The sequence below is a fragment of the Fusarium musae genome, chromosome 1 (assembly GCF_019915245.1).
Source record: "Fusarium musae strain F31 chromosome 1, whole genome shotgun sequence".
In the NCBI taxonomy this organism is placed as follows: domain Eukaryota; kingdom Fungi; phylum Ascomycota; class Sordariomycetes; order Hypocreales; family Nectriaceae; genus Fusarium; species Fusarium musae.
Genome location: NC_058387.1, coordinates 3,325,113 through 3,339,538, shown reverse-complemented (window position 1 = coordinate 3,339,538; position 14,426 = coordinate 3,325,113). Strand labels below are relative to the sequence as shown.

The following is a 14,426-nucleotide window of genomic DNA, read 5'->3' as shown; positions in this document are numbered from 1 at the left end:
TAATCCAAGACTAGGTCTCCTTAGATCAATCCCTTGCACAGAGTAACTCTTGTTCCATTACATGAAGCGGAGTTTGCCGAATGTTCCTTTTTAGACTGGCCGCGTGGCCAAGACCAAGAACGATGCGCGATATAGCCCACATGTTCCATTATCATCCTCACCTCCGGCATTAGATGGAGTTGTTGCCACCACCCGATGCAGGAAGCCAGAGAGGTCCAAGAAAGATGGATGGGCAGACCAGAGCCAGGACGACACCCCTTCTATTCTTCCAAGTATTTTTTTCTTCTCTTTTGTTGTTGTAATTCCTCAAGTGAGGGGTGAAAAGGAATTCCACCTACACTTATCACGGCACAAGGCTGCCGTTATTTTGAAATTCATGTCACAATGCATAGAAATGAACAAGACTTTTAACCAGAAAACGCTCAAGCAGTAATTAGAGATGATGTCTAAAGCTATTACAACGCCATCGACTACACACTACACAGCACATGCTTGTTGTGATGACCATTCATCCCTCGTGACTCGATATTCCACCTCGCCCTCCTCGATTCCCGGAGGAGGGTTATCGTACTTGTTGTGGAACGTTCGAACGTGCTTGAGTCCAACTTTTGCCATGATAGCTCGGGACCCTTGGTTGACGGCCATGGTCTCACCAAAGACCTCTTCCACGCCGAGGTCCTCGAGACCATGCTTGACCAGCGCTCGAGAACCCTCCTTGGCGAACCCCTGGCCCCAAAACTTGGGAAGGATTCTTAGGCCGAACTCGACTCGCTTCTTGTTCACCTGGGGCGGATCGCCGTTGCTTTGACTGGGCGCCAGCACCCACCAGCCCACAAAATCGTCCCCGGAAAATCCAGCCCAGCATCCAAGGCCAGACCCGAATGATGCTGTCTCGAGGAGCAGTTTGTGCACAATCGCCGACTCATCAGCCGTGAGTGGCTTGCCGTACCCGATGTACTTCATGACTTCCGGGTCAGAGTCGAGCTGATAAATATAATCTCCGTGCTCGTGCCCGAGAGGCCGTAGTTCGAGACGGCTGGTGCGAAGTGTTGCTTGGCTCATTGTGTTGTGCTGGCCGCGATGTATTGGTGACGGTTTCGGGTAAGAAGCTGATGTGTAAGATGGCACGAGTGATTTTTATTCTCAGCGAGTTTGTATAGAACGGGGGCTGCTCTAGATATCTATGTAGAGACAAGACCTTTGCTCAAACACCATCATGCCTCGTCCCCTCTTATATATGCGACACCAAGAGATTCAAGAGCAGGGTAGCGATCCTGCTAAGATGCTGCCTTCTGAAACTTGGACAAGATCAGCACCTTGGCAAGTATTGGCTCTGTGCAGAGAGGAGGTTCCTGGACTCTCTTGTCTGTGCAAAGCGGCAGAGCTCAGCACGTACAGCTCTGACCATCCTAAAGTGTCAGATCAACTGCCGGAGACAGCAAGCGTGAGTTGCAGCCTCTGGTGGGTTGAGCCGCCAAGATCTTGTGAAATCCAATGGATCCGATAAGTGGGTGATTTAAGCATAGTATTAACCTTTGCCACTTTTCTCATACCTAAATGCAACTCTAATCGGTTGCCCAATCGTGCATGCTTGTTTCTTGATTCTAAATCAGGTATCAAACCCGGTGAAGCAATTCATGTGAAGGGTCTACTAGGTACAGTATGTATGTACCCAAGGTCAGCCCACAGATGAGTTCTTTTTTGGACCATGCATCCGTATATCCATTCCTCCCACTTCCCGATGACCCCCTGCCTGGAAATTGGAGTCTGAGAACAAATGGAATCCACCGAGAGAAATCAAGTCATTTGTCGACACCAGCTCCAGCTCCAGCTCCAGCATCTCTCTAGCCATATCCAATCTCCGTTCCCGCTGACGATGGAATAAGCATAAAAACGCCTCTCGGAACATTGACATCCAGCTACGCCTTTTAGTGACTAAACAGCGGTTTTCTTTACTCCGATAGGACGGGAGGGCAGGGAGGGGGCAGTCATTCCGACGCCTCTCCACCATTTCTCCACGCCTACGGCTTTTATCAAGGATTTCTCACGCTAGGTTCATCATCCTTGTCATGGCGAATAGGTCATTTAATTCCATTTGATGCGACTCTCTTGTCTTCTCAAATGTCTCTGAACCGTCTCAAAAGGATCCTTCTGAGAACTGTTCTCCCCCCCGGCAGCCAAGACGATGCATTGAGTTGCAAATACGGCAAAAACAAGTGACGATCGCTTCCGATGCTCGGCGGTTTACTCCACTTGTTATCGTCTCGGACTTGGCGCCATGGATGTCACATTACATCTTATCATATCAGTCACACCATCTTCATCTTATCTGATCACCATTCACATTCTCTTTGGCTGGCTCCTTTTTAGCCCACCAACACACTTGGCGTGGCGCATCCCACACTCTTCTCCGACTCACCTGGTCTCTTTACATAATACTACACTACAGTACCTGGGCATCCTGGTTTATCTGATCCTCAACCCTGGCTGCATATGAACACGCCCGCGTTGACCAGACACAATGAAGTTCCTGAGGATAAACGTTCTACCCGTCGCCAATATACCCTCGCACCCACTTCACCGAGACGACCCTACCTCTTCTGAGAGACCCATCGAGGCCATGCCATTATGGATTGTGTCAAAGCGCAGAGTGCAATGCAGGGCCATTATAGGTATCCACGATCCATCAACGCAAGGTTAGATGCCCAGGCCGACCGCGCTTTCATACTCATCCTAAATGATGCTTGCATAACAGGGCCTCGCTGGCTCAGGGCTCCTAAATCGGCTTTCTGAATGACAGCTGACGTATTGCATTGACTGCCAAGATTGCTCTGTCTCTTCTGTCAAGTATTGTACTCTCTTTGAGCGCAGTGAGGGCCTTTTCGTAGGCTACTAAGGCATCGCTGAACTTTGACAGGCTCTGTTGGTGACAGCCTCGTTACTCAACTAGCAGCAGTCAGTCAATGGATAGGCTCTTCCAAGAAACCTTCGCTTTACCCTTCGATCGACAGCGACAGCCATGTCCGTCACACTTGATCAGTCGGGCACAGAGAAGCCCAAGAGAAGCTTTCTCTCAGTAGGTCAACACCATCTCATCCAGACCCCAGATGAATGCTGTAAGCAAACGATACTGATACGCTTCTCAGTCTCTCAAAACCTGTTTCACTTACCTCGAACTCTTGTTCGCCGCGGGTCCGACCTGGGTCGATTACTTCCTCATCGCGTTGGGTACTCTCTGCGCCGTTGGAGCTGGTGTTCCTTTCCCTCTTATGGGCGTCCTATTCGGCCAGCTCATCGATAACTTCAACGGAGCCACTTGCGCCGCAGATGGTAGCGGCTCGGGAGCGAGCGATGCAGCATCTGATCCTCTTGACTACGAGAATGCTATCAACGACAAGGTTATAAAGACTGCCTGGATTGGCGCTATTGCGCTTGTCCTGATCTATGGTCATCTGACCTGTTGGAACATCATCAGCCAGCGTCTTGCTCAGCGTTTACGGACTCGCTACGTCTCCGCACTTCTGCGCCAACCTCCAGAGTTCTTCGACACTCGTGGATCATCTGGGCAAGTGTCAAGCCGACTCCAGGGCGACATCACAGCTGTGCAGGCCGGCACATCAGAGAAGGTTGGCAACATCATCACAACCATGAGCTTTTTTGTCACTGTCTTTATTATTGCCTTCACGAAACAGCCAAGACTCGCCGGTATCCTCATTTGTATGCTCCCGGCCTTTCTTCTTTCTGGAATACTAGGGGGAAGATACCTGGGCAAGTTTGTGGTCAAACAGACGGAAGCATCCGCTGCAGCCTCTTCCATTGCTTCCGAGGCTCTGTCGCACGTTGCTGTCGTTCAAGCTTTCGGTGCCGCTCCCCGCCTTGAAGAGAAGTTTGCAGAGCACATGGCCCGTTCTCGCAAGTACGCTATAGCTAAATCTTCCATTGCCGCTATCCAGACCGGTATGCTGTACTTCATCGCGTACTCCGGCAATGCACTAGCTTTCTGGCAGGGCAGTAAAAAGATCGCTGAATCTGTGGCACGCAACGACGGGAGCACCACTGTTGGTGAGATTTATGCCATCGTCTATCTTCTCGTAGACGCTTGCGTCATGTTGGGCGGAATGGCACCCACTCTTCCATTTTTAGGAGCAGCCGTAGGTGCATTCCAGCGGCTCAAGGAAGACATTGATGCCCCTTCATCCATCGACGGAACTTCACGAGAGGGTGTTGTACTCCCTCCAAGTGCAGCAAAGACCCTGACATTCCGCAATGTGTCCTTCGAGTATGCCTCTCGGCGAGGCCAGCCTGTCCTTGGCAACGTCACGCTTGACTTCCCGGCTGGAAAATATACGGCGATCGTCGGGCTTTCGGGGAGCGGCAAAAGTACTATCGCATCACTAATAGCACGTCTGCATGATCCCACCGAGGGCACGGTCGAACTGGAAGGGCACGACTTGCGAGAACTCAACGTCAAGTCTCTACGAAGTTTTATTAGCTTCGTTCAGCAAGAACCCTCGCTTCTCGACAGGTCCATCCTCGAAAACATCGCACTAGGTCTGGTGAACTCTCCAAAGGAGTCCCACAAACACCTCAAATCATTGCTCAAGGGTCCCGAGCTCGCGAAGATGGCTGCCAAGGGCAAGAATGCATTAGATTCAGCTGCGGCTCTCGGGCCCGAGTTCGTCGAAATTGCCAATTTGATCCGTCACGCCGCTGAGCAAGCTGATGCGGCCAGCTTCATTGAACGTCTTGAATTAGGCTATGGTACAACTGCCGGGCCCAAGGGGTCGCTTGTGAGTGGTGGCCAGAGACAGCGCATTGCACTTGCTCGGGCTTTGATCCGGGATCCTGAAATCCTTGTCCTGGACGAAGCAACAGCAGCTCTCGATTCTGCGAGTGAGAAGAGAATCCAGCTCGCTGTCGAGAGGGCTGCTGCTGAGAAAAGAACCATCATCTCGATTGCGCATCGTTTATCCACTATACGTAATGCCGATAATATCGTCGTCATGAAGGCTGGCCGAGTCGTTGAGCAAGGAACTTATGATGATCTTATGGCCAAAGAGAATGGCGAATTTGCGCACATGGCAAAACTGCAGACAGTTGGCAATAAGAGTGACACAGGATCCGTGGACGGCGAGTCGATTGGAGCTTCAACTCTCCGAAATGACACGCAGCTGAGCGAACAGGCTGAGGTTTCTGAGGCAAAACAGCCACTAGATTCCCAGATATTGGGCCGGGAGAAGGAGGTGACCAAGAAAAAAGAAGAAGTAGCATCAGGTGATGATGAGCTAGACGAGGTGAAGCCTTTCAGCTCTGTCATCAGGGGTCTTGTCTGGTTGATTCGACCATCCCTGGGCTGGTTCACCCTCGCCATGATCGCTGCTGTCTTCGTCGGGGCTACCTTTTCTGGTTCCGGTATCATATTTGGCTTCACTGTCGGGGCGCTCAACCCTTGTGCAAATACCCTCGACCACATAAGATCCATGGGCAACCTGTTTGCAGGCTTGTTCTTCATGCTCGCGGGCGTGGAGCTTATAGCCAACTTCCTTGCTTGGCTGGGCTTTGGCATTGTCGCTGAAAGGCTTCTCTACAATCTGCGGGTTCTGTCGTTCCGATCCTTGCTGGAGCAAGGGATCCACTGGCATCAGTCTGAAGGACGAACACCGACCAGCCTCCTTGGCATCATCACCAAAGATAGCATGTCTGTAGGTGCCTTTAGTGGTTCAACTTTCGGTACCGTGTTTGCCATCCTCATCAATGTTCTCATCGCGGTCATCATTTCCCATATCTTCGCTTGGAAGATTGCCTTGGTGTGTCTTGTGACGCTTCCAATATTACTTGGCACAGGTTTCATGCAGCTGCGCATGCTGGCGCGTTACGAAGAGCGACACCGCGAGGCCTTCTCTACTGCCACAGCACTTGCAACTGAGGCTATTCAGTCCATCCGTACAGTGGCCGTCCTTTCCCTCGAAAATGAGTATATGGAAGGTTTCACCCGATTACTGAAGCCTCCGAGGGAGCAGGTTGTGCGCGCCTCGGTCACAACTAACATCTGGCTGGCCATCTCATACACAACCGGTACCTTTATCAACGCTCTCGCGTATTGGTGGGGCTCACAGCTCATCATGAAAGGAGAGTATACTCAGAAGGACTTCCTTATTATATTGGTCGCCATGTTGACGAGCGCTCAGCTTTGGAGTGGCATGTTCTCACTTGCTCCGGAATTCTCTCGTGCTCGCCTGGCCCTGTCTCGCGTCATGACGATCGTCAATATGGGAAGTAGCACACACACAGGAAAACCTGGACAAGATCCTTCTAAGACTGGGGGGGATGTCGAAGCATCCGGTGGAGAAAAGTCGCTCGGCCCAGCGGACAACCATCGTCGTGGAGGTGCAAAGGTGACGTTCAAAAACGTTTCCTTTGCTTATCCTAGCCGACCCGACGCCACTATACTCGACAATGTCTCCTTCGTGCTCCCACCCAACCAGTTTTGTGGTCTTGTTGGTCCTTCAGGAGCGGGCAAATCGACGATCATGAACCTGGTCCAGCGTTTATACGAGCCGACATCTGGCAGCGTGCTCATCGATGACAACGACATCAGCAAGCTTCCAGCGTCGTTTCGAGATACGATTGCTCTAGTACCTCAGGATCCTGCCCTCTTTGATGGTAGTGTGAGTTTCAATGTTGGCTTGGGAGCATCTCCCGGTCATGAAGCCACAGATGATGAAATCAAGGAAGCTTGCCGTTTAGCAAATATACATGATGTTATTGAGGCCCTCCCTGATGGCTACGATACTGAATGCGGACCCTCAGCTTCTCGTTTATCAGGCGGCCAAAGACAACGCCTCGCAATCGCCCGTGCTCTTGTTCGTCGTCCCAGGCTACTGCTCCTAGATGAGAGTACCAGTGCTCTTGACGCCGCCAGCGAAGCAGCCCTTCAAGAGGGTCTCGAGAGAGCATCAAGGGGCACGACAGTATTGGCCATCACTCATCGGCTGCATACTGTGCAGAAAGCTGACACCATTTTCATTGTTGAAAATGGACAAATTATCGACAGTGGGCGGCATTCTCAACTGATGGAGCGGAGGGAAAGCTACAGGCTGAATGCCATGCAGCAGATGTTGCAATGAAAGGTCAGTGATTGTAAAGTCACGATGTGACCTGGCATGTATAAAATAGATTTGACAATCTGTGTGTATACTTTATCAGAATAATTATTTTGTTGATAGATTTAGTTGTAAGTGTGCAACTACTAACAAGCAGCGTATTGTTTATGGTTGAGTTGAATCCACTTCAACTCGAAACATCCATCCAATGCGACCATTGGGCGTTTGCCGCTCGAATCGCGACAGACCCCTGATGACCTTGCATTCTAGGGCTGATTGAGTGCCGATCTTTAATCTTATTATCTTTCTAATTGAGCTCTAGTTGGTATTTGCCTGGAGCTCACAAATTACATATCATAATCAGTATATGCATATAATTAATCACCTCATGGGAAAGCCTTCAACGTCTCACAGGTCTTATATCCCGTCCGTCACTTCTTACCTTGACCCCTCACCCTGATGCAATGGCTGAAGCCGTGGGAACTGTCCTCGCCGTAGTAGGCGTTCTCGGCCAACTCTTCGACGGCTGCGTCAGAGCCTACAGCCTCTTCACCGCAGCAGCCAACCTTGGCACAGATAGCCAGAGACTTCTATGTAAAGTACGCATTGAGGAGATGCGCCTGGTCGTCTGGGGCCGGGACTGGGGTGTTGCGGAGGGAAGACTTGAAGCTCATCTTGGAAGCACAAGGAATCCCCAGCTGAGGAGTTTGGCACTTCAAATCCTCGAGGAGTTACATAGCGCGGTCGCAGGCTTCAAGAAACTGAAGAACAGATACGGGCTAGTTGACGAGGGGAGAGCCAGCTTGGAAGTCACTGGATCGAAGCCAAGAAAGTCGCCTTCACCCTCAAGAAAGAGATCGAAAGATGATGAGAGTCGCGGCATGAATTGTGTTTCAAGAGTAACAAGTGAGAGGAATTGGGGCAAGGAGATGGGTTTAAGAGCAAGATGGGTTATAGCAGGCGAGTCCTCCAAGCCCTCATCTGTCATACCCATCAAAACAGAACTGATTGCTCGTAGATAAAGACAAGTTCATAAACCTGCTAAGGGACCTGCGAGGTAAATGACCCCTCCTAAATCAAAGGTCCAACACAAAGGCTAAAAGAAACCTCAACTCTAAACTTTAACGATGGCCTTGAACGCCTTTTTCCAACCTCTCATCTCCCATCGTTTTAACGGGCTTGGACGAACCAGCTACTCGAGTCTGCGCAACGTGACGTTGCTCAACTTACCCTCCTTGAAATGGCTTCGGCCAACCTCAAGAAGCTCCGAATCAACCTAGACGCCAAGCCTCAGGCCTCGTTCAAGCCCACGTTCGCTCTCAAGGTTCCCCGTGCTGCACTTGATCTCAGCGGGGATGCTGGTGATGGCGGGAGAAGTACAGGGCGGCATGAGAGCGCGGGAGATGTTGTGATTGAGTGGGTTGACTATGACCGCGATGATGTAGATGAACGTGTAGCTCATGTGCGTCGTCTCGACGATCTTGCTCGCATGATGCACTCCGCTTCCGATTGCCATCCTGACCTTCATAGCATCAACTGCGTAGGCTACGTTGACGATACTTCACGGTGCAGATACGGGCTCGTATGCAACGCGCCCTCGCCCTCTTTCTCAACGCTCCACGAACTCATCGCCAGCTCGGACCTCAAGACTCCCAACCTCGATGATCGAGTCCGTTTGGCACATACGCTCGCCGTCGCCTTATGGACCCTGCACTCACTTGACTGGCTTCACAAAAGCCTTTGCAGCTCAAACATTCTCCTCTTTCCATCAGCCTTTTCAGCATCGGCTCACTCGTCAACTGCTGCTGGGGCACTTGTACCAGATATACAGTACCCTTATCTGACGGGGTTCGATGCTTCAAGACCAGACCTTGATACTGCGCTCTCTGTCGCGCCCCGTAATCCTTCGATCCTTACGCTACACCGACACCCAGCTTCCTTGCGAGGCTTTCCTCACTGCAAGCCCATGGATATCTATAGTCTGGGTTTGGTGCTCCTCGAAATAGGTCTCTGGAAGGTTCTTCAAACATACCATAAACCACACTACTCCACAAGTCGATGGCGCGACAAGGTCCTGCGTGCAGTTCTCGTTCCCGGTCTGGGTAGCAAGGTCGGTAGTCGATATCGTGATGTCGTGGACAAGTGTTTGGCCGTGAGTGAAGAGATGACGAGTGCTGAGGCCGGCAAGGTGGTAGAAGATGTTGTCACAGCTCTCGAAGCCATCCGGACCTGATGGTAAACTTGAGACGAACTGCATGCGAAGCAATGTAGATAGATCATCCAAATGAAAAGCTCAAACGGTTGGTTGTCAGACAGAAATCCACAAAGAATGAACAGTGTAAGAGATGTATGTAATTCAGCTCTTGGAAAACTTATATAACCGTCGTAAAAATCCGCTGCCGTCTCTTCTTCGTTGCCCCCTCTTTGACTATCATCAAGAAACAACAAAACCCGGTGCAATGCCAAACCAAATAATTCCACAATAATAATTTCAACCTCGCCAGCCTGTACGCCATCGCAAATTTTAACTCCGTTATGCCTTCAGTCTTTCCCTCATCCGAGATAGTATGCATTATTCACGCCTCTCTAGTTGCCTTCTCCTTGACCGCGACAAACTCCATCGAAGTCGCAGCCGTAATGATCCTTATAGGTTGCAGAAACTGGATTATCTTGCAAGTTTCAAATGACATTAACTGAAAGCCGAACACTTCTCGGGTAAGCAATTATGCATGAGAGACGAATCATTAACATTCAAACATAAACCGCTCGTCCTCTTCTTATGAGCCAGAAACGCCAATGCATGAGAGACGTTAACATTGCCCGTGACGTACGTGAATCATGATCGTAACGTGGAATCGTACAATTGTCTGTTACGCTTCGCGTTAGAACGCTGAAGCGGCTGGACTCGTTGTGTTGGTGCTTTCTAAGCTCCAGAAACTTTACGGGCCGTCGAAGCTGCCGTCACTGACGCTCCATGATTGGCGCTGCCTACTCTGCCGCTGGTCTTCCGAATGCCAGCAGACTCCTTTGCCCGAAGGGGAGACTCCCCCTGCCGCTTGCTGCCGCGGACCTTTGTCAGGACGCCAGGGGTACTAGCAACTCGTTCAGCGTGCTTCGTCCGCACAGAGCCAATGTTCTCAGCATCGTGTGACGCATCGTTATCAATGGTGTAGATAGCCGTCGTCTGGCTAACCGAGCGAGTCTTCTCACTGCGAGCCGGTGATTGGGAGGTCGCCTTACGATGGCGTCGCAAGCGCAAATGCAACTCCTCATCAGACTCTCCGCCGTGAGCCTGGCTGTGCGTCGCAATGTACTCGGCTTCTTGCTCAATAGTGCGCTGCTCTTCAACAGCGAGCCCGTTGGAAGTTGAGCGTTGATAAGGGTGATGGCGATCCCTGGCAGTCTTTCGCGGTTGGCCCGGTGTAGGAGCTGGCAAATAGTCTTCCTGGACCCCAATATTATTGCGGTCGTGGTCGACTTCACTCAGCGGAGTACGGTTTGAGGGGCTTCGGTTGGGGGGTGTCGAGGCCTGGCCGTTCCGAAGCGTTGTCTTTTGCATGGCACGAATAGGGGTGCTGGGAATAGGGTTGGCAGCAGCCATCTCCCTCCTGAGTCTGCGCTCAATCCTCTCCTCAACCCACCACTCGCGGAATGTGCCCTGGTTCAAATGGAGCCAGTGCTGCTGAGGACCAACAACCATGCCGGGTCGCATGAAGCGCATGAATGAGATCACTTCATTGGCAGTGAAACCGTGTCGGTAAATGAGGTAGGCGCCAATCAAACAACCTGTGCGGCCGAGGCCAGCCTTGCAATGAACAGCGATTCCCTGCTTACGGACAGTGATGGTCTCGTGGGCGAGTCTGATGAACTTGCGGACAGTTGAGAGCGAGGGACATGTGCCATCGTCAAAGATCATGTCCAGATGTTGAATACCCAGTGCCTCAAAGTACGAGGGGGAGTAGAGTTGGGAGTTGAGGCGGACCACCAGGCCAATGTTCTTCTCGGAAAAATGCTTCAGCACATTCTTGAAGGGCTTTGGCAACTTGGGATGGGCATCCACGGCGGCTAGCGTCCGTGGAAGCAATGGGTACAGGTCGGAACCCTCTGTGATTTTCTGAACCGGCGCATGCTGGGGAGAGGCAAATGCCAAGAAATGGGGAGTGATCCAGTTGAAATCACCATGTTCGACTCTCTCGAAACGCTCATATTCGTCAAGATCGAAGTTGTCTAGATCGCAGCACTTTTCCTCCTTGGCCTTCCACACACCATAGACAACATCTTGAACGCTAATGCCATAGTCGGCTTGGCTGTAACCCGCATCTCGGAATGGCATCAGAGGAGGATCGACCTGCGCAATCGGGGCAAGGGCCAGATGGGGAGGCCAGTTCTGTATGAGGACCATGTAGCATGCGAGCATGCAAGCGGCGTTCGCACGACCTGGACTTGGTGTTAGTCTTCTTGCGCTTCGCACAGATTGGCACGGGAAAGCTCACTTCTAGGGTCAGCAGCGCTCCAGAAAACAATGGGGCGGTCCTTGTTTTGCTTTGCGCCTAGGATATCATGGAATTGGATGGCGAATCGGTAGAGGTGGCCGATGTGCAGAGGGCCAAAATCATGGTGGAAAGCGTTGTACAGAAGAGTATCGTCGACAGTGAAATAGCATGGCTGTGGTCGGTTCGACTTGGCGGCGAGCGGGGTCGCACCGGCAGCAGCTCGTTGGCTTCGCTTCTTAGGAGAAGCTGGCTGAGGCTCCTCGGGGTAAGGGAACGGCGTGTCTGGAGTAGGAGGATGGATGTAGGAGGCAAGGTAAAGCCGGTCTGAAATATAGTTTAGCCACGATGTTGGCAAAAGCATGTTGTGAACATTGATGTCGATGAAGCAAGGCGGAGCCTTGAGCAGCGGCGTAAACTGAAAAGGATAACAATGCGACATGGCCCTGAACAGCCGAGCGGCCATTGTATGAATAATATGTTGTAGTAGAGAGTAAATAGTTACCTGGTATGTACTCGACTATCTGCGCCATGTTTTGCGATTGCCTGGTAGAAGGAGCCATGTTGTTATTATTGGGTGTTGTTGATGTTGACTTGCGCTTCAGGTTCCAGGCTTCAGGGAGGCTGGCAGTGGGACCGTCCAGAAGCTGTTGCTGAACCCAAAAAGGGAAAAAAAAAAGAGCAGGAGCCTTCAAATGCAGTCGGAAGATGTCAGGTTCAAGCAAGATATACACAGTCAATGAATTGAAGCAGCGGCGATGTCTCAATGCGACGAGCGACAAATGATCAGAGCAGGCGGTGACCGGGGACGGATTGCCTTTGACAGTTAAACGGGAAGCTGCAGCGTTAAGTGAGCTAAAAAGGCAAGGTAGGTAGGAGGCTGGCGTTAACAGGTGAGGTTAAAGAAGGGGGGTCTTCAAGTCCAGCTCCAGCGCGGACAGGAGAAAGCACCAAAAGCCAGAAGGCAAAGTCGGGGAAGGGAAAAGAATTGAAGTTCTTGGTTGACGATGTTGATGTAAGATTGGACACTGGGCTAACGATTCTTTTGTATGGGCGATTGTCGTTGTTTTTTGGCCCCTGCCCGGAACAGGTTGCTCCTTGGTGCTATTGCCATAGCAACAGCAAACAGCAGTGACTTTTTTGACTTGGCCCGGGCCCTCGACCACAACATACCATTCCGCTCCAGCCCAACCCCAGTCCCAGCTGTAAGTCCCATGCAACGTTGGTCTTGGTAGATAGGTATTAAACAACCAGCGCTTCCAGTTGTTCCTCACGCAACTTCTATTTGATGTCCCAGGTACCTTACCCTAAATAGGTACCAAGGTAAGGTAAGGTAGGTAATCAGTTCTGTTTTGATGGACTTTGTTATGACATGAAACTAGACAGTTATAACTCAGCATAAACTCTTTCATCTTGGGGAATTTCACGAGCTAAGGCAGTGCGTGTTACACCAGGAGCATCTGTAATTAGAACTGCAGGCCTTATTTCCTAAATGGAACAAATGCAATAGATTCCAAGGGTATCCAAGTGATTAGATTTTACTATGGCAGTTATTGTTGTGATTCAATTGAACCATCCCCGGCTGTGGCTTTTTCTGTGGCTGTGCCATAAATCTACGACGCCAAATGGTCTAGCATTTACCGCCCGGTTCCTGTAATGGATCTCCCCACGGCCAATCAATCTCATCCCCACGCAACTATCAGAAACCTCCAATCTTTTTTGAGATCAGAGTCACACACAAACTCACCTCACTCACATTCAAATACACATCCTCTCACTTTTACACTCACATCAAACTCAACTATCTCAAAAGAGACTCTCTTCACTATCGAATCATACCGCAAAACTTCTCAGGGGTTGACGTTCCTGTCCTTTCGATTTTCGGCTTAGATCTCCATTCCTCGTCACAGCAGAGGCCAACGCTAGTATCGTCATTATAAAACTACCGCAGGACCAGAATATTTAAGCATCGGGAAACGAATAGATCGATCACAACAACCAAGAGAGATTAGAGCGTCGTTACCAAAGCAGTGACCACTTCCGCCACAATCACAACCATGACCGCCATTCCCGATCCCGAATTTCCCTGCTCCATGCAAGCCACCCCCCTGTCCTGTGACGATGACGACCCCAAGTCTGAGGCTACCAAGGCCAAGGCTGGCTGTTGTTGTTATTGTTGTTATTCTCGTTCTCTTTGCTGACCCCCTACCCTTGTACTCAGTGTCCTCAACGTCCCCTTTCCCACCGCTCGACTGGCCACAACCGCCCTCAAGGCCATTCAGGTGGACCCTGAACTCTCCCCACTCGTTAGGCGACAGCTCACCGTTGTCCCAGCGCCGAAGTCAACGCAGGGTTCCCCATCTGGTGACGATGCAGATATCCAGCTTCTCGAGGTTCATTACAGGGCCACAACCAATCGAATGCTCCGAGTCGCTGTCAACGGCTTCATGGAGAGCTTGAAACTTGTGGTGGAGGTTATGGAGCAGTTAGATACTGACGTTCTTGATCATCAACAATAACAGCCATCCATATCTCACAACAATAAACAATGCTCCAGACCCCCCCCTAGCCAAAACTACTTCACCACGTTTATCCTCTAATTCATGTCACTCCTCGACATCTCAGAGCTTGGACCCATGTCTCGCCTCACTGTGTGCTTGTTAACTTGACCTTTGCTATTTAGTTCTGGTATTCCCGTGCTCCACAACTCTTCTGAGGCCGTCAATTCCTCGTTTACCAACTTAGATCATCTACTGCTTCGTCTAGCGATTTCAACAAATACACTCTACAAGAAGCCCATCTAGGCCCAGAGGCACCCGTCTAGTATCCCGCT

General features: G+C 50.8%; 6 protein-coding genes across 6 annotated transcripts; 4 read left to right on the top strand and 2 right to left on the bottom strand.

The window, feature by feature from the left end:
• Nucleotides 1-477: 477 nt before the first annotated feature.
• J7337_001002 (uncharacterized protein) lies at nt 478-1,062 on the bottom strand (the record flags this gene model as incomplete). The annotated part of the gene is made up of 1 exon (XM_044818747.1): nt 478-1,062. One exon carries the CDS (start codon nt 1,060-1,062, stop codon nt 478-480), a length of 585 nt encoding a protein of 194 aa, XP_044686449.1.
• A 1,957-nt stretch (nt 1,063-3,019) lies between these two features.
• On the top strand, nt 3,020-7,127 carry J7337_001001 (uncharacterized protein; the record flags this gene model as incomplete). The annotated part of the gene is made up of 2 exons (XM_044818746.1): nt 3,020-3,076; nt 3,147-7,127. The coding sequence occupies 2 exons, from the start codon at nt 3,020-3,022 to the stop codon at nt 7,125-7,127; spliced, it is 4,038 nt and encodes a 1,345-aa protein (XP_044686448.1).
• A 440-nt stretch (nt 7,128-7,567) lies between these two features.
• J7337_001000 (uncharacterized protein) lies at nt 7,568-8,125 on the top strand (the record flags this gene model as incomplete). The annotated part of the gene is made up of 1 exon (XM_044818745.1): nt 7,568-8,125. One exon carries the CDS (start codon nt 7,568-7,570, stop codon nt 8,123-8,125), a length of 558 nt encoding a protein of 185 aa, XP_044686447.1.
• A 218-nt stretch (nt 8,126-8,343) lies between these two features.
• J7337_000999 (uncharacterized protein) lies at nt 8,344-9,336 on the top strand (the record flags this gene model as incomplete). Its single annotated transcript, XM_044818744.1, has 1 exon — nt 8,344-9,336. One exon carries the CDS (start codon nt 8,344-8,346, stop codon nt 9,334-9,336), a length of 993 nt encoding a protein of 330 aa, XP_044686446.1.
• Nucleotides 9,337-10,026: 690 nt separating this feature from the next.
• On the bottom strand, nt 10,027-12,059 carry J7337_000998 (uncharacterized protein; the record flags this gene model as incomplete). The annotated part of the gene is made up of 2 exons (XM_044818743.1): nt 10,027-11,540; nt 11,597-12,059. The coding sequence occupies 2 exons, from the start codon at nt 12,057-12,059 to the stop codon at nt 10,027-10,029; spliced, it is 1,977 nt and encodes a 658-aa protein (XP_044686445.1).
• Nucleotides 12,060-13,650: 1,591 nt separating this feature from the next.
• J7337_000997 (uncharacterized protein) lies at nt 13,651-14,112 on the top strand (the record flags this gene model as incomplete). Its single annotated transcript, XM_044818742.1, has 2 exons — nt 13,651-13,727; nt 13,815-14,112. The coding sequence occupies 2 exons, from the start codon at nt 13,651-13,653 to the stop codon at nt 14,110-14,112; spliced, it is 375 nt and encodes a 124-aa protein (XP_044686444.1).
• Between the last annotated feature and the right edge of the window lie 314 nt (nt 14,113-14,426).